Below are 17,361 nucleotides of genomic sequence, written 5' to 3'. Positions count from 1 at the left end.
TTAATAATTTGAAGCCGGTCTCCAATTAACCTAGCCGATTAAATTCATCCGCAAATTTGAAACTGATCATCTTCAATCTTTTTTCAGTTTTTTAATTATATTAATTATAAAATTACTTAATTATTAATGTAAAGTATTACATTTTACTTAAATAAATTGTAATTTGCAAAAAGTAACAAGGAAAAACATTAGCTAAACTCATCCAAAGTGTTCCAATATGTTTGCCGCAAATGCATTGGAGCATGCGACACGAACAAACCTTTTAATGTCGATGATACGGGCTTAAGTTAACTAATTGGACAATCAGTGCTGCACGTCTATTATCTTCTGCACTTTTTTGGCCGGGACATAAACCTGCATAAACCGTGAAGAGGTTAACTGAACGTCTGATATTTTTTTTATGACTGTCGAAATGTGCCGTTTAACATTAATTGTGAAATAACTCATAAGCAATGTTTATTTTATAAATTGTTTCGAATACTTGTATCTTTATTGGAAAAATTTTATTAATTCGATCATCGAAGTTTATACGATCCAACTGTTATTATCTCATCTTGCAGGTTGGATTATAATATTTAGCTTTTATTAATCTTATATAAATATATGGTTTACTTAATTTACTTTTTTGTATATTTATAAATTAAGAAAAAAAACTGTTAATTTATTTTAAATTATCAATCTAAATTAATTTTATTTTACAAGTCTAAATTTATTCTTATTGCGTTTGTATACATACTATAAATGAAATTCTATATTTAACTTTAAAAAAAAATATTTGAAATTTTTTAAATTAATTTTTTCTAGCTGTTAAACTAATTTATTTATGTTATTTATATTTATATTTCTTATTCTTTATTTTGTTTCTATACATATAAATTTTTATCATATGTACATATTGTGTTAAAGTATTGATTTTTTTTTATTATATCTTTATATACTTTAATACAATATTGATATAGTTTTATTTAATGCTCTTAATTATGTAATTTGCAAATACTGTATACATTTTTATATTGTTATTTATTTGTTACAATAAATCAATATAACATTATACATAGTTAAAGTTAATAAAAATAAAACTATATTTTCTTTTCACAATGTATTGTCATTAAAACTTTTATTAATTTTTTAACCTTTTTGTAGGAAGAAGATGTAAGAAATTGCAACAATTAGTTTGATGGATCATCATGGCTGTTTTTAAATCAAGACAAACTACCTATCTATTGAAAACCATTGCATTATCTAGATAACGCAAAGCTTCTTTAAATTATACAAAACGTATAAATAATGTCCTTCAGAATACGTTTAGCTCGCAGCAGGCCAGTTAGACTTTTGGGGAATGTAGCCATGAAGTGTTGGGCTTTCAGTGGAGCATACCTTTTAGTGTGCTTTTTTTTATATTGGTTATATGGTGGCATTTTAGCTTTCTTCTTATTGTGTTTTGCCACAACTGGTTCGTGCATATTTTTTACTATAGAAATTTTTTATTTTCTAACAAAGTTATTATTGATTTAGAGGCTATGTTAACCTTTTTGTTATAGGAATACTCTATCATAGAGAAGATCAACTTTTGTATCATCCAGAACTGCCAGCCCATTCAAGAGTTTATGTACCAGCCCCTTCAATATTTAGTTTGCCGTATCAAAGTATATATACTAGAGCTGGAGATGGTACAATGTTGCACATGTTTTTTATTTCTCAGCCAGAAGATACAATGAGGAAGGTGCCTACATTGTTATTTCTTCATGGCAATGCTGGCAATATGGGCCATCGGTATTATCTGTTATATTATCTATGTATTATTTACATATTGTCTATTTTAATTGAAAAGTATTTTTACAAATTTTTCAAATTATTATATTGTGTATTTACACAATAATTTTATTAGAATTATTATATTACTTGCATCTGTAAATTTTCTATATCACTGAAAAATAGCAAAAGATAAATTATTATAAAGCGAATTATATTTATATATACATTAAATTTATATGTTTCTTCTAGATTGCAGAACATAGTAGGACTGTATCATAATATTCAGTGTAATATTTTAATGTTGGAATATCGAGGGTATGGCTTGTCGCAGGGCACTCCGTCGGAAGAAGGCCTTTATATGGATGCCCGAGCAGGAATAGACTATTTGTTCAGTAGAACGGACATTAATACCAATGAAATCATAGTATTTGGTAGATCACTAGGTAAAGGATCTAATTTTATTATTTTGGAATTTTTATTATTTTTTTCAATCATTTTAAAATTAAATTTTATTATATTCCTATTTTTATGAATTAATTTTTTTATTAATTATTTATACGTAATTATATTCAATTGTAATTTTGACAGGTGGAGCGGTAGCCATTGATTTAGCCACAAAGGAGGAAAATTTGCAGAGAATTTGGTGCCTTATACTTGAAAATACCTTTACCAGTATCCCAGATATGGCCTCCTTATTTGTAGGATCAAAATTTTTACAGTATCTACCACTTTTTGTATACAAAAATAAGGTAAGCAGAATAGAACAGATTTTAGGTTTCTTTAAAAGTTTTTCGAATATATTGATTTTCTTTTTGTAAATTAAAGTTTTAATGTACAAAAATAAAAAAATAATATATCTTCCATTGAAAAGTATCATAATTAACAAATCTCTGTTATTTTTTTCCTCAAATTTATTAATTATATTAATTTCTTATATTTTATATGATCTACCTTCTGTATTTCTACATATATTTATATATTTTTTTACATAATTCTCATATTTTTCTACATCTTGTCTTATTGCAGTATTTGTCCATTCTGAAAGTTCGCTCAGTTACAGTACCCACTTTGTTCATTTCTGGTCTGGCAGACACTCTAGTACCACCCCGCATGATGCAGGATCTTTACAAGAATTGCCGAAGCGCATACAAGCGTATACTTCCAATCGTGGATGGCACGCATAACGAAACCTGGTGTCAGCCAACCTATTATCAAAATATTAACGTCTTTCTGACTGAACTTAGAGAAAATCCACCCCCAAGAGTAACGCCTAGTCATTGGCAAATTGATAATGTTTAGTGTTAAATATTATTGTTTATTAACATCATTAATATAAAAGTAATATGTTAAAGACACAAAAGATTTAACTTTATCGAATTGTGAACTTTTTCTACTTATAGAAATTGTCTTCACACCCTGCAGAAAGAGAGAAGTCGATTTCATAACTCTCAAAAGTGATCAATAGTTGCGTCCAAATCAAATGAATTAATCAAATTAATAAACAATTTTTTCAAGTTATCATGAGTAAATTAGTGTAATATAATTAATTATTTAAACTTTATTAGTTCACATTAATTGTGAATAATTAAAATAATCAATAATCGAAAAATCTTATTTAATAAGTGGAAAATAAGATACAGCTAAATATCCCAAATGATTCTATAATGTGGGATCGTATAAATTAAAAATAATGAAAGATAAAATCCTTAAAAAATATGATTGAAAATAGGGAGAATGTTATAAAATACAAGTTTATTAAAGTTGAGTTTTGTGATTATCAAAGTATGCATGTTCGCGCAGATTTTTAATATATTTAACATTTTTAATATATTTCTTATTAATCAAACAATATTACGGATTATATTATTATATGTATATTATTGCAGATCGTTCCTGTACTTTAAGTACCATTTTACATAATAAAAATTATAGGAGATGATTATAAATTTTAACAGCTATTCTATGCAATTTTTGCACAGATTAAAGAACTGCATAAATTGCATATTATGTAAGTTATATAAAAAAAAAAATAATAAATATCTTTTATATTTTTTCCCAATGCCAGTCTTCATGTTTTTACAAAAATAAAGAAATTTAAAATCTACGATTAACTCGTCTTCTCTTTGCTGTCATTCTTCGAGTCAACAGAATACCAATTATCATTAGAATTGCCAGCAAAGCACTCACTGTGGCCAGAACAGCAATCATTCCAGGGCCAGTTTTAAATGTCACAACTTGGTTGCTAGAAACACCCGCAACATTAACGGACATTCTCTCCGCAAAATGTGAAAACTCATCGCAAAAGACCTCTCCCTTCCAATTGTACCAATGGATCATTCTTTTGTTGGCCAGAGGAGGTGGATCAGCACATCTATTTGAGAAATTATAAAGTGAGATACATTAATACATTTATTTACAAATGATCTAACGAATTTCGCAATGGGAAATAAAAGATGAAAATTAATTTGAAGATATGATATTTGTGATGTGATTTATTTTGATACAAATAAATAAGAAATTAAATGAAATTTAATAATACTAATCATACTAAACAATATCAAATAATTCTAATTCATTGTAATATATTGAAAAAGAGAGATAAATTGTCATTAAATCCCTAATATATAAAAAATAAGTTTTAAAATATTCAATGACATTAACTTATGTTGTTACCTCAAATCTTCTAGAAGACTGGGATTTATACTGTAAAGTTTCGGGACTAATTCATTCAATATCCATTGCAATGAACAATTGCAAGTAAAAGGATTTCCTTGCAGATTAATAAGGTATTTTAAATTTGTTTTTGTTGAATTATTTTTGTTGTAAACATTTAGATTAAACAGTTTTAATGGCAAATAAGTAAAGTAATTGTTGCTCAAATCTAGCTGAAAAATGAAAAAGATTATGTAATATTATACTTTTTTAAAAAAATATATCTGTTATATAAAAATAATAAAATTCTTACGAAGCAAATGTTCATATGTTGAAACACATTTTCTTCAATCGTATTCAACTTTGCATTGTTCGAAACAGTTACATTGATACAACCGTTTTTCTTCTCCTTTAACATTAGAAATGTTTCTCTGTCAATTTTCTCAATCGTCTCTACAAATTTCACTTCAAACATTTCCAAATTCAGTTCAGACCGAATTTTTATATCTTTCAAACGGTTACCATTTATTTTAAAAGTTTTTAAATTTGGAAAATTTTTAGTAGAAATGGTTTCAGGTATTATTGTTAAGTTATTGGAGGATATGTCTAACATTTCTAAATTTTTCAGAAAAACATCTGGAAAATCTAACAGGGAATTTTTACTGATATTTAATTTTTGTAATTCTTCAAGTAATGTTAAATTCTTATGTATGATAGAAATATTGTTGTTTTGAATGTTTAAAGTACGAATTGACGATTTTTGAAATATCACAGTATCAATAAGATTGTTTTCCGTGTAAAGTTCTATCAGTGACAATGGAAGATTTTGAAAATTTAGGGAGAGAAGGTGATTATTGTTAACGTAAAGAATTTTTAGATGGTGCATATAAAGTAAAGAATTAGTCGGGAGAGTGACAAATTTATTGAAGGAAAGATTTAAGTATTCCAACTCCGGCAAACCATCAAGAAAGTTCTGTAAAATATTATGTAAAGTTAAAGTTAACTCAGAAGCTCTGCGAAGTATTAACGTTACTCTTTAATAAATTTATTTAATATAAGAGTAATGTTAATACATTATAATAATTATACATACATAAATTTATATTTTACATTCTTATTAATTATATTCTTACTATATATTTTACTAAAAACTTTTTACTATTAAAATTGTTGTATTACCAAATCAACAAGTTTGTTGTGAGATATATCAAGGGCTTTCAACTTTGTCGTTGCATTTTTCAAGCTTTTCTCCAAATTGCTGATTTGATTATGACTCAAATTAAGTTTGGAGAGAAAGGAAACTGAGTTCAGAATAGAAATATCAAAGTTCCAGAGAGAGTTGTAAGAATAATTTAATTCTTCGAGTTCGTTTAGATTCTCAAAGATATATGAATGTATATTATCCAGTTGATTTTGAGACACATCCAATCTTTTTAAATGCTTCAGATTTTTTAGTTCATTTATAGGTAAAAGCACTATATTATTTTTTGAAAGGATAAGTTTGTTTAACGGTCTATCTTTATTTAGAGTAAGAAGATCGAAGTTAAGAACTTCATTAGTTCCTAAGTGTCTATCATGGCAATTGATAATTGGACCTGCATCTGTAAGAATGAGTAATTTATTGATACATTATATTGATCTTTGATTTATATTACCGCCTTTTCTATTATATCTTTTATATTATAAATCATGTTATGATCAGGATTGAGTAATAACTAGTTAAAAAAATTAATAACTTTAATTAAATTTTTTGTTTATATAACTTTTCATATAACCTAGCAAATTAAATTAAATCAATTTTATAAGCTATTATTTCATTTATAACTTTTACTGAATTTAAATAAAAAATATATTAACTTACTCAACGGTATTAAATTGTCTTTGTATGTAATACATCGAATTTTATGAATGTCTACTTTCAAAAAATTAAATCTAAATATTTGAAATATTATTATTTATAATAACAATAACAAAAATGTTACTTATTAATTTTGGTTTTATTTATTGTCAATTAATTTATTAAATCTTACAATTTTTTTTTCCTTTGAGAGCTAGCTGTAATATAACACTAACGTTTATTAATTAATGATAATGATATAACAGAAACATTATGATGCATTTATTATTTTTTAATCTATTTCTTTTGATGGATCTTATTGTCTTTCTTTTTAGACTTACTTGAGGCAGAACATATGCAGGTTTTACATATATCGCACAAACATTGGTTGCACAGAAATAAAAGTAATAATATGATAATATTAACCATCATGATGTTCGCACTGTGATTTCACATGTAGGCTATCGTTAAATGATCGCTTATTTAGCCACGGAAGATATATACCTACTACAACCTATCCTGATAGCATATCTGATAAGTGCGTCAACTGTGTTATCCCTTACACATTACTCATCTTGTTGCGAGAAATATAGATGCGATAAATTTTATTTAATCAATTGACAGGAATCATAATTTTTTATAATTAAGATTCTAGGACATATATGTATAAAAAAGCCAAATATAATAATTTTATTTGTTTACTCATTTCAAATTCTATTTTAATCCATTATAAAATTATTTTATTTAAAATATATATTCAAAATGATTAAAAACGCAATATTTTTTATATAAAAAAATGTTTATTGTTGAATAATATTTAAACACATTATTATTAATTCTAAGCAGAAGTTTTCAAAAAAATAATAGCTCAACCAATTTTTAAGTAATCAACGAACATTTAAAAATCATTTATTATTATCAAGTGCAAATGCAAAATGCTTTAAAGCAATAACTTTTGCGTTATAAATGTCGCATTGCAAAAATATATATCATTACTTACTTTTAATTTTACATTACTTATTATTATTAAAATTATATATGATATTTACTAACATCATATTATGTTATCAATATTAATAAGTAATATATTACACATTAAAACAAATGAATATTTACGAATTACTTAGAGATTTTGGAACAATTCTAAGATCTCTTGAAGAAATCTGTTAACGATGACTGCTTCTTCTTTACTTTCTCTATCTGAGCTTCAGCTTTTTTCTCTTTTCTTTTTATCTCCTCCTTTTTCTCTTCCTCTTCATCTTCCGAACAACTTACATAAACATGTTCTTTCTTCGTTACAATGTATTCACCTTCCTTGTAAGTTCTATTGACTAACTTCAATACTTTTCTCTTGCCATTTTCTTGTTTCACTCTTGGTGGTGAAGGGCTTCTCGGTTTTGTAGGAGTTTCAGGCTCCATTTCTTCCGGAACTGATTCCTCCATTTCTACATCGCTTTGCTCCTCTGAATCACTAGAATCATTTTGTACAACAATTCTTTTTCGCTTTTTAGCACTTTTATCCATTTCTTTGCTTCTGTTTCGCTTCTTTCCATGTGAATTCTTCTTTTCTTTAGTTATCTTCTCTTTGGTAGATTCTTTTCTGACGTTATCATTATTCTTTTCTGATGGTGCTACCTCTACAGACTTTGAAGGAGATGTCACCTTTCCAAAGAAGTTATGCAAGTTTCCTTTTTTCGTAGAATTGCTTGGTGGTGACGCCTTTTTAGCAGTGGAATTAGAGCCTTTATTTTTCTCGGTACTTTTAATCTTCTGTGCAGAATCTTTAGAAACGCCTTTATTTTTCTGGATAGAATTTTTATCCTTTTCTACAATGTCTTTTTCCTTCTCTGTCGATCCCTTAGCTTGCCCTATCAAGGCTTCATCTTTCTCTCCTTCGGTTAAATCTTTATTTTTTTCTGACTCCTTTCCCTTCAAATTTGTATACTTTTTCATTGAGTCTTTGTTTTCTTGGAAAGATTTTAATTTTTCAGGGCTCTTCGACTTTCCAGCCATATTAAATAGATTATTGAATCCATTTTTCTTTGCTGTCAATGCATTTTTTTCTACCTTTGATGGATTTATTAGATCTGTGGATTTTGAGTTCGTCGTATTTTCAATCGTAACTTTGTTAGCAGCTGCACCCCAACGTAACAACTGCATTTCTTCATCACTTCGCTCTTTGCAAGCATCGCATTTTATTGCGCTGTATTTTACATCACCCGAACCAGAAGTGGCAAGCAGCTCCAGATTCGCGATTGGTTTATGAACGCTGTAGACATGTTCCGAGATAATTTTATTAAACTTTTCCTTAGCCTTAGGTACGTCGGATAATTTGACAATCTCCACGCGCATTCCATTATCCTTCAGGTGACCAATTAGCAAATGAGTGCATTCAATGTCATTGGTTTTATGATACTTTTGATAAAATTCCCATAACAACTGTTTTGCTATGTTGACATGGATTTGTAGCTCTTTGCTTATCCATTTGTAGGTGACCTAAAAAATACCATTGTTTTTTTATACAATATAAAGTAATAATAAAAAAAAAGTATATATATACATGGTGCGTTCCATAAGTAATGCGACCAAATTCATAAAAAACTATTTATTGAATATATTTGTACCAATGGTTAGAAATCTTCAAAATAGCACCCTCCCGCATCGATACATTTTTGGAGGCGATGCTTCCAGGCCTGGAAGGCATCCTGAAAGGCCTTCTCCGGGATGTCCTTTAGAGCCGATGTCACATGTGCCTGGATGTTTGTAATTGTGCCCCAATGTTTTCCTTTCAGGCCTTGTTTTAAACGAGGAAACAAAAAAAAGTCTGCGGGTGCCAGGTCGGGACTGTAGGGAGGCTGGGAAACCAATGGGGTGTGGGTCTTGGCCAGGAAATCGTTGACAACGAAGGCGCTGTGGCTTGGCGCGTTGTCATGATGCAGCTTCCACGCGTTCTTGATGTCGCTTCGGCAACGTGTGACCCTTTTTTTCAATTTTTTTAGCACTTCCAAGTAGAAAGCTGCGTTCACAGTGGTCCCTGTAGGTACGAATTCATGGTGAACAATGCCTCTGACGTCAAAGAAGACAATGAGCATGGTTTTGATTCTGGATTTGCTCATGCGTGCCTTCTTGGGGCGGGGCGACGATGGAGTGTGCCACTCTGAACTCTGTCTTTTTGTCTCCGGGTCGTACTCAAAAATCCACGACTCATCACCGGTGATAACTAAGTTTAAAAAATTAGGATCATTTTCACACATTTCCAAGAGTTCTTGGCATCGAAGCACTCGCATGTTCTTTTGTTCGTCGGTCAACACTTTAGGGACCAGTTTGCCGCACACCTTTTTCATGTTTAAATCGTCGGTTACAATACGAAAAACTGTTGTTTTCGTAATGTTAAGAGTTTCTGCTATCAATTGAAGGCTCAACCGTCTGTCAAAATTTAAACAATCACGCACACGCGTCACATTTTCGTCAATTCGGGAGGTTGATGGACGTCCAATGCGGGGTTCGTCGGTGACTTCCTCTCGGCCCTCCTTGAACGACTTGTGCCATCGGAAAACTTGTGATTTTGACAAGCAATCACTCCCAAAGGCCTGCTGAATTAATGGCAACGTTTCGGTGGCGGACTTTCCAAGTTTAACGCAGAATTTGATAGCGTAACGTTGCTCCACAGTACGATCCATCGCGCCGTGTTACGTTAACCTCAAACGCGGTTCACGGGAATGCACGTCCTGACTCTCCTGCTGCTCGGAAGCGACCGAGACCGGGCGCATTTTGAAGCTAACACTCCCCTCCACCTTTCCCAACAGGTTAGAACACGCTGCGGTGTATCGTCGCGTCAGGAAAAAATTGGTCGCATTACTTATGGAACGCACCATGTATATGTAATACATAACCCAAAAGAAGCTTGTAGCAGAGTTTAAATCAGTCTTATAAATTTTGTAGAAGGTGCATCTCTGAATTAGATTTAATATTTTACGGGTGGATTTGTTTTAATTTTTATATATAGCAAAGTAAGGAATACTTTTTTCAGTTAAGTGCAAAATATAATTGTGATAGACTTACCAGTTTGTCGTTATCAAAAACATGACTGGCTATCGTTTCTAAATGCTCGTTCAATGATTCCATTATCATTTTTCGAGAATTTGAAATATTTATCAAAATATCAATGGATTAAAACACGTTCAACCGGTGAAATTCAATTTTATTAATCTAACCTAACATTCGTTAACGTAAATAGAAACAGAAATGACAGACCTCGGAAAGCGCGGTATCGGCAACTGTTGGCACACCTGAAAAGAAAACACGGAGCGCGCGTATGTACACGAATTTCAAATCGTTTCTGTATAATTGCTTTCGCGCGACTGACTGATTTGTCGTACAAAACTATACCAACGATAATTTATGCTTATGCGAACGCAATGAACACGAAGCGCAAATACCGAATTGTAGGGACAAATAAACAGTAGATACGAGTACTAGTAGATAGTAAATTGACTTATCGTTCGTCGCTGGTCGCGTCTAAGATCCTATCCAAGTCTTTTTTTGGTGTATATTTTTATTCTATAAAAGGATTTTGTGATCTGTCGAACTAATTCAAAAATTAATTTATACAGAATTTGTACAGAATAGTTCTTTTTTTATTTATATATTAATTACGTTAATTATTTTATATATATGATTATATCCACAGACGAAAGATATAAATAAGCAGAAGCTATTGCACGAGTACTGCTTAATTGTGTCTCTTTTAATATGTTTTTTCCAATTTATCCTTCTTCTCAATATTCTTCTTAACTTGTTCCAACACTGATGAATCCTATAAGATGACACATAATCTTTTATATTCAAAAGCTAATTGAAAAGTTTTCTATCAAAACTTAATTTTTAGAACTAAAAAAAAAGAGAGAATAAGTTAAACCAAATTTACAGTTAAGCTATGTTGATGCAACCGGGTTTAAAAAGTGTAATATTTAATTTATATTAGAATATGCTCAAATATTGCATTTTTTTCACTTACCATAACTGTAATGAATAACGAACAATCGTTTGTATGTGTGTATTGAATGGTATAAACACCGCCGTCGGAATTGTTTCTCGTCTCGTTAAAATTGCCATCATTCGCTGATTCCGTCAAGTGAACAGACACATTCCAGATTCTGCTTACTCCTTTAATCATGTTCACGTTTTCCCGATAAAAATTGTAATCGCGTATATTGCCAAGTAAAATATTAACTGTGCAAAGAAAAACATTTATTAAAATTTACCCTACTCAGTAAATATCAATTAACAGTAACATAATATCAATGTTACAATTTCACATTCAACATTGTAACTGTTACATTTATTATATGTGTAGTTATATTTATATTGTTAATTATTTAATTGTAATATTCATGTTATGCTGTGTTTACTGATCATATATTCGTTATTGTAAGTTCTTATAAAATGTCTTCTTTTCTTACAAAATTTAACTAGCGCATTATTATTATGTCAATTATCAATATCTACCTTCTGGATTTGACTTCTTGCTTACGTTCGCCATGCAACTTCTGATTGTATTTATCACATCTATAAGTTCATGCATCCTTTCTTCCAATTCGACGTTTCTCAGATATTTAAACTGTTAAGAGAAAAAAATAAGATTAAAGAATAAAAAAAATTATCTAACATGTATAACAACGTTCAAGAAAGAAAAGAGAATGAAAGTTATATAAAAGTTAATAATATGAAAATTATTTAATTTACATACTTCGTGTGGCATGGGATAGGAAGTCTCTAGTAACGAGGCAACTGAAAAAAATCCTGGGAGTCCCTTCTTGGCAAGTCTTAGATACAAATCATCTGACAGGTAGGGTGCAACAGGTGCAAGAATACGTAATGACACTTCCAGACATTTTGCAAGAGTACTCGAATGCCCAGCGGGATTGCCGCTTTTGAATCCAAATTTTGTACCTTCCTATGTTCAAAAGAAAAAATATATGAAAAAATATGTATATATTTTCAATAAAATAAAAAAATAAAAAGTTACTTTAAATAATTCAAGCAAAATAATTGATAAAATACATTGACCATATTTTATATACAATTTTGAAATCTTAACATTCTTACAAAATTTAGAGAAAAAATTATATAAATGATAATATATTTATATCATACCACGTAGAAATCACAGAATTCGTAGTACAAAAATTGGCGAATTGCGGCAATCGCTTTATGAAAATTTCGCTCAGCAAATGCATCGTTCACTATTCCCACCATCCATGATAATCGACTTAGAATCCAATGATCTAAATCGTTTAAATTTTCTTCTCTTTCACTTTCATGTTGTTGGTCCTCCTTTGTTATCAATAATACGTATTTGCTTACCTGCCAGATCTTGTTACAGAAATACTTGCTTGTTCGACAATCATCTACATCAAAACTGATAGTGTGATCTATCAGAAAAAAGAAATGACAATACAATAAAAATTATTTAATTCATTATGTATTATTATTCAAATTTAATTATTTTTTTTATTCTTAATATTTTTTGAATTTTACTCTTTAAATTCTCTTTCAAATTTCACTTTTTAAATTTTAAGAATAAAAAAAAATAATTAATGATTAATTTTGAATAACAAGATATATATATATATATGTATGTATGTATGTATGTATATAATGATTTAATAATTTTTTTATTACATAGCATCATTTTATCATTGTATATCACGTATCTTATTTCTTCAGCTTCTGAATTTACTTACTCTTAATATTGCGTGCACATAACGATAGTCTCAAAGCATCGGCACCGCAATCTGGTATTCCCGCAGAATATGATTTTGCATTGACACGCAGTGTTCGCTGCAACTCTTCAGCGCTGAGAATACCCGCCGCGTGACTGCGTCTCGCTTGCTCATTTAGTTCCTGCATTATAATTGTATGTTCAAATATGAATTTTAAAATAATAGAATTACAACACATTGATTTAAAAAAAAATAATTTTAATTTGACATTTGGTTTTTTTATATATAACAAATAATATAATTGCTGTAATTTCTGAAAATACCTGAAAAGAACAGCCATTAATAATGTTTTCTGGCAAGATGACGTTGCCAGAGCTCTTGGACATTTTTCTGCCGTTGCCGTCGCACAAAACGCCGTGAAGTAGAACTTCCTATACATATGCATAATTCAGAATTATCCATTATATTATTAAGTACACTAAAGAAATTATTTCTTTTACAGCACACCTCAGTAATGAATAGACTAAATTATTTAATATAATGTACAAAAGTTATATTAAGATTCCAACAAAACACTGATAAAGAGTAGATGTAGATAATTTATTGTGCATAAACTGTACTTTAAACGGTAAACGCTGTGTCAATTCCAGACTTAGCATCACCATTCTCGCTACCCAGAATACGAGGATATCGTGGCCTGTTTCCATCAGTGTTAACGGATAGTATCTTGCCATATCTTCCGTCTATAAATTTTTTTAAATATTTATAAAGTTACGTCTAATAAAATAATATCCAATAGAATAATAAATACTAACGTTTTTCGGCCAACCAAGCGTCGCGAATGGCACAATTGTCGAAGAGAACCATGTGTCGAGAACATCTGGGTCCTGACGCAAGCTCACATTATCTCCATACTTTTCCCGTGCTTGAGAACGCGCTACTTCTTCGGATTGTGCGACAATCCATGAAGTGGCGTTGTTACCGGTGAAAAAAATATTTCGATCACCATCGTCGTCTTTATTATCATCATGAATTACAGAATATGCTGGAATGCGATGACCCCACCATAACTGTCTCGATACGCACCAGTCTCTGACAAAAAAAAAAAAAAAAAAAATTATTAAAAATTAAATTAAATATTGCATTTCTTTAGTTATCTCAGTTCAGTTTCATTTGTTCGTCTGTTTATTTATTAATTTAATAATTAAATGATAATAATTTTACCTAGCGTTTTCAAGCCAATTATACCACATTTGTTCATGGATGCCATCATCGCTCGGATCGATTTTCAGTTTACCATTCGCCACGACTTCACGTGCTCGCTCGGCCATTGTCGTGCAGCGTAGAAACCACTGTTCCTTCGGCAAATACTCGACCACGTCGTTTGTACGGGAACACAGTGGCAGAATCATCTGATGATTATCTTCCACACCTCTCATCATGCCACGCGTCGCGAGTTGATTCATTAATCTCTTCCGTGCAATAAACCTCGGAACTCCCTGAGATTATTTATTATTAATAAGAAGTAACACACTAAAGGTCAATAAATGAGCATAAAAAAGAAAGTTTAAACGAGATAAATAGCAATTTATTTCATAATAATTAACCAATCGTTTCGGCGACTTATAATTATTTTTTGCAATCGTTTAATAATTGTAACTTTAAATTCTAATCAATAATTTCATTGTTATTCGCGTGTTATATAGAAATAGCATTTTAAATGATGATATTTATGCTCATTTATTAAACTTGTTTTTTTATTAAATTTGTTTAGACATAAATGAGCCCCTTTATTTCTTATAATTAATAAGAAATAAATAAATAATATATATAAATCACACCTTGAATTCCTTGCAGGCGTCTGTCATGTTGCCATCTTCGTCAATAACGTTGATAACTGGCAAGCTATGTCTTTTGGCGATATCGTAGTCTAAGCGATTATGTGCTGGTGTAATTTTCACTGCACCTGTTAATAAATATTTACCAATAAAATAAACAAAAAGTAATATAATAATACAATAAAAATAGATAGGGAAAATAAATAGATACAAATGGATAATTAAGTATAAAGATAAGTTTATAAATAGAATATAAATGAAAATATAATTTTCAAAATTATTTTTGACGAAATTTTTCTCTGTAATAAATATATATTCATAAATTTACTTTAATTCATTTTTCATAAATTTTTACCGGTGCCAAATTCTCTCTTAACCGAAGAGTCAGCTATAATAGGTATAAAAATTTCTCTTATTGGATGTAAAACGTGCCGACCAATATATTTCGAATATCTCTCATCGTTAGGATGCACAGCAATTGCGACATCTCCAAAAATTGTCTCAGGTCTGGTCGTTGCAACTATTAGTTCTTCCTCTGTAAAAAAATAAAGATAACGAGTGATTTTTTACTTATTACAATTATATAAAGTACTAATTAAAAAACAATACTAATTAATAATAATGCAATATTAATTACAATTATTTTAAAAATAATTATACAATTTATCATACAGATAATCCAATTCTTCATTTAGTAATCAATTTAGTAGTAAAAATCATTATTTAGTATTTATTCTAATACTTACTTGAATCTCTGATTGGATAAGCCAGTTTAATTAGTTGGCCGACGGTGATCTTGCTATCGTAGCCAGGTAACTGAAGTCGTGTCTTGCCATTTACTACCAAGTCTTCAACTTCAATTTCTGAGATTGTACTGCGCAACGCCGGCGACCAATTAACGAGATCTTTGGCTCTGTACAATAAATTTCTCTCGTTTAACCGTACAAACGTTTCTGTTACCGCTGCACTATGATTCTGGAAAATTACAAACAAAACTTCAATAATATTGTAACAAATAAATATAAAATAAAAAATATAATTATTATAATATTAGACACATAGCATGTAAATAAAGCATGTAAAGAAAAATATTACTTTATCGATGGTAAAGTATTCTCTGTCCCAATCGAGCGTGGCACCAAGATTTTTCAACTGCTGTTTGATAATTGCAGCCTTCTCGGCTTTCCACTGCCAGATTATTCGCGTAAATTCGGCACGGCCTACATCGTGTCGTGTGGTGTTACGCGTATGCTGCAAAGTACGCTCCACTATTGCCTGTGTTGCAATTCCCGCATGGTCCAGACCTGGTATCCACATTACTGGATGACCCTTCATTCTGTGCCTGTGTGTATGTGCGTGAGCAGTAGAGAAAAATCTATAATATAATTTACCCATGATAAATAAACATAATGCAATCAAAATTGCATAATGTGTAATAATGTAGAATTAAATAAATCTGAATGTAGGAATTATAACCCATATTGTGAATAAATTTGACAATAAAAAATTAAATCATAAAGCACATATATAACAAAATTATATTAGAGATTTTGTTTTAATTAATTGTATATCTAAATATAATCATGTTTAAATATTTGCAAGCTTCTAATACTTTCAATATAAATATTTAAACATTTATAATTAAAAAATAGACTCTAAATCACACAATTTCATTATTCTTGATTTTCTTAATTTATCTAAAACCATTAAATTTTAATTAATTTATCTAAAATCCTTAAATTTTCTTCCATTTATTGCTAAATATCCAATTGTATTCATATGTAATCTATTACACATTTGTATTATTATATTATCATATTATTATTGATCAATGAATTTTTACTAACCATCTTGCTAAAACATCTTGGATTGTAACAGTAAGTGCATGACCTAGATGTAATACTCCTGTAATATTAGGTGGTGGTAGGACCATACTGAAAGGTTCCTTGACTTCTTTTTCCTCTTGTATGCTATTGCTCGTCTTTCTCCTTGTTCTGGATGATGCAAAGTATTTATTACATTGCCAAATATCATACCAGCCTTTTTCGACATCCTTTGGCTTAAATGTTGCAGGAAAATCTATAACGTAATGTTGGAATTTTAGATAATACTATAGCAAAACATCATTTTCTTTTGATTTCATTAATTGATAATTTTCAAGTGATTCAATTGATCTGCTTGCAGGCTTTAATATAAGAAAATTTGTATATAAAAAAGAAAAAATATTGAATAATGCAAAAAATACCTGTCAGTCTTTTATTGTCGCATAATTCTGTTGCTGTTGCAGTAGAAGTGCAATAACGTAATCTCCGATAGCAAAAATTTGCACGTAGAAAAGAGCGATCGAACAATGTGGGTTTCATTATTAGTTAAATTTTATTCGTGAAAATTTTAATGAAACTATTGAAACAGATCAAATTTACGCGTTTAATAAATGTGTTGGTAAATTAACTGGACGATATTTTTCGTTTTATGCATAACACATGCTTCTTCACACAATCTTTAAACGAATACGCGACAAGTTCTAACTGTAACCTAACCTCAAACGCGATTT

General features: G+C 29.8%; 4 protein-coding genes across 6 annotated transcripts; 1 reads left to right on the top strand and 3 right to left on the bottom strand.

Moving 5' to 3' along the window:
• Window positions 1-321: 321 nt before the first annotated feature.
• On the top strand, window positions 322-3,810 carry LOC105205680 (protein ABHD13). The gene is made up of 6 exons (XM_011175140.3): window positions 322-560; window positions 1,144-1,453; window positions 1,542-1,773; window positions 2,005-2,198; window positions 2,344-2,504; window positions 2,782-3,810. The coding sequence occupies exons 2-6, from the start codon at window positions 1,288-1,290 to the stop codon at window positions 3,052-3,054; spliced, it is 1,026 nt and encodes a 341-aa protein (XP_011173442.1). The 5' UTR covers window positions 322-560; window positions 1,144-1,287; the 3' UTR covers window positions 3,055-3,810.
• On the bottom strand, window positions 3,491-6,964 carry LOC105205679 (toll-like receptor 6). The gene is made up of 5 exons (XM_011175138.3): window positions 6,586-6,964; window positions 5,587-6,008; window positions 4,721-5,380; window positions 4,429-4,640; window positions 3,491-4,126 (listed from the first exon to the last, which is right to left on the bottom strand). Exons 1-5 carry the CDS (start codon window positions 6,674-6,676, stop codon window positions 3,850-3,852), a joined length of 1,662 nt encoding a protein of 553 aa, XP_011173440.1. The 5' UTR covers window positions 6,677-6,964; the 3' UTR covers window positions 3,491-3,849.
• A 156-nt stretch (window positions 6,965-7,120) lies between these two features.
• Window positions 7,121-10,542, bottom strand: LOC105205681 (DNA polymerase delta subunit 3). Of its 2 annotated transcripts, none has more exons than XM_026131824.2 (2): window positions 10,307-10,542; window positions 7,121-8,740 (listed from the first exon to the last, which is right to left on the bottom strand). In XM_026131824.2, exons 1-2 carry the CDS (start codon window positions 10,373-10,375, stop codon window positions 7,388-7,390), a joined length of 1,422 nt encoding a protein of 473 aa, XP_025987609.1. In that variant the 5' UTR covers window positions 10,376-10,542; the 3' UTR covers window positions 7,121-7,387. The 2 variants fall into 2 exon arrangements, with proteins under 2 accessions (XP_025987609.1, XP_011173445.1); XM_011175143.3 differs by lacking the exon at window positions 10,307-10,542 and adding an exon at window positions 8,869-9,449.
• A 317-nt stretch (window positions 10,543-10,859) lies between these two features.
• On the bottom strand, window positions 10,860-17,361 carry LOC105205850 (valine--tRNA ligase, mitochondrial). Of its 2 annotated transcripts, XM_026131843.2 has the most exons (16): window positions 17,053-17,361; window positions 16,655-16,886; window positions 15,903-16,149; window positions 15,554-15,782; window positions 15,163-15,342; window positions 14,811-14,935; window positions 14,194-14,468; window positions 13,785-14,061; window positions 13,590-13,712; window positions 13,293-13,400; window positions 12,991-13,150; window positions 12,401-12,678; window positions 11,994-12,200; window positions 11,753-11,864; window positions 11,262-11,476; window positions 10,860-11,060 (listed from the first exon to the last, which is right to left on the bottom strand). In XM_026131843.2, the coding sequence occupies exons 1-16, from the start codon at window positions 17,168-17,170 to the stop codon at window positions 10,992-10,994; spliced, it is 2,955 nt and encodes a 984-aa protein (XP_025987628.1). In that variant the 5' UTR covers window positions 17,171-17,361; the 3' UTR covers window positions 10,860-10,991. The 2 variants fall into 2 exon arrangements, with proteins under 2 accessions (XP_025987628.1, XP_025987629.1); XM_026131844.2 differs by lacking the exon at window positions 17,053-17,361 and having other exon boundaries at window positions 15,903-16,182; window positions 16,655-16,854.

This window comes from Solenopsis invicta, chromosome 5 (assembly GCF_016802725.1).
Source record: "Solenopsis invicta isolate M01_SB chromosome 5, UNIL_Sinv_3.0, whole genome shotgun sequence".
NCBI classification, from domain to species: Eukaryota; Metazoa; Arthropoda; class Insecta; order Hymenoptera; family Formicidae; genus Solenopsis; species Solenopsis invicta.
Note: the sequence above shows the minus strand (reverse complement) of the source record. Positions and strands in the feature narration are given on the sequence as shown.

Coding starts and splice junctions, on each gene's coding strand:
- LOC105205680 (XM_011175140.3), top strand. CDS start 1,288: ATGTCCTTCAGAATACGTTTAGCTCGCAGCAGGCCAGTTAGACTTTTG. Junction 1,454..1,541: donor ATTGTGTTTTGCCACAACTG/GTTCGTGCATAT, acceptor TTTTTGTTATAG/GAATACTCTATCATAGAGAA. Junction 2,505..2,781: donor TTTTTGTATACAAAAATAAG/GTAAGCAGAATA, acceptor GTCTTATTGCAG/TATTTGTCCATTCTGAAAGT.
- LOC105205679 (XM_011175138.3), bottom strand. CDS start 6,676: ATGATGGTTAATATTATCATATTATTACTTTTATTTCTGTGCAACCAA. Junction 6,009..6,585: donor CTGCATATGTTCTGCCTCAA/GTAAGTCTAAAA, acceptor TCATTCTTACAG/ATGCAGGTCCAATTATCAAT. Junction 5,381..5,586: donor ACAACAAACTTGTTGATTTG/GTAATACAACAA, acceptor AATATTTTACAG/AACTTTCTTGATGGTTTGCC.
- LOC105205681 (XM_026131824.2), bottom strand. CDS start 10,375: ATGATAATGGAATCATTGAACGAGCATTTAGAAACGATAGCCAGTCAT. Junction 8,741..10,306: donor TTTTTGATAACGACAAACTG/GTAAGTCTATCA, acceptor GGTATTTTTTAG/GTCACCTACAAATGGATAAG.
- LOC105205850 (XM_026131843.2), bottom strand. CDS start 17,170: ATGAAACCCACATTGTTCGATCGCTCTTTTCTACGTGCAAATTTTTGC. Junction 14,062..14,193: donor AATTGGCTTGAAAACGCTAG/GTAAAATTATTA, acceptor TTTTTTTGTCAG/AGACTGGTGCGTATCGAGAC. Junction 12,679..12,990: donor ATGTGCACGCAATATTAAGA/GTAAGTAAATTC, acceptor TTTTTCTGATAG/ATCACACTATCAGTTTTGAT.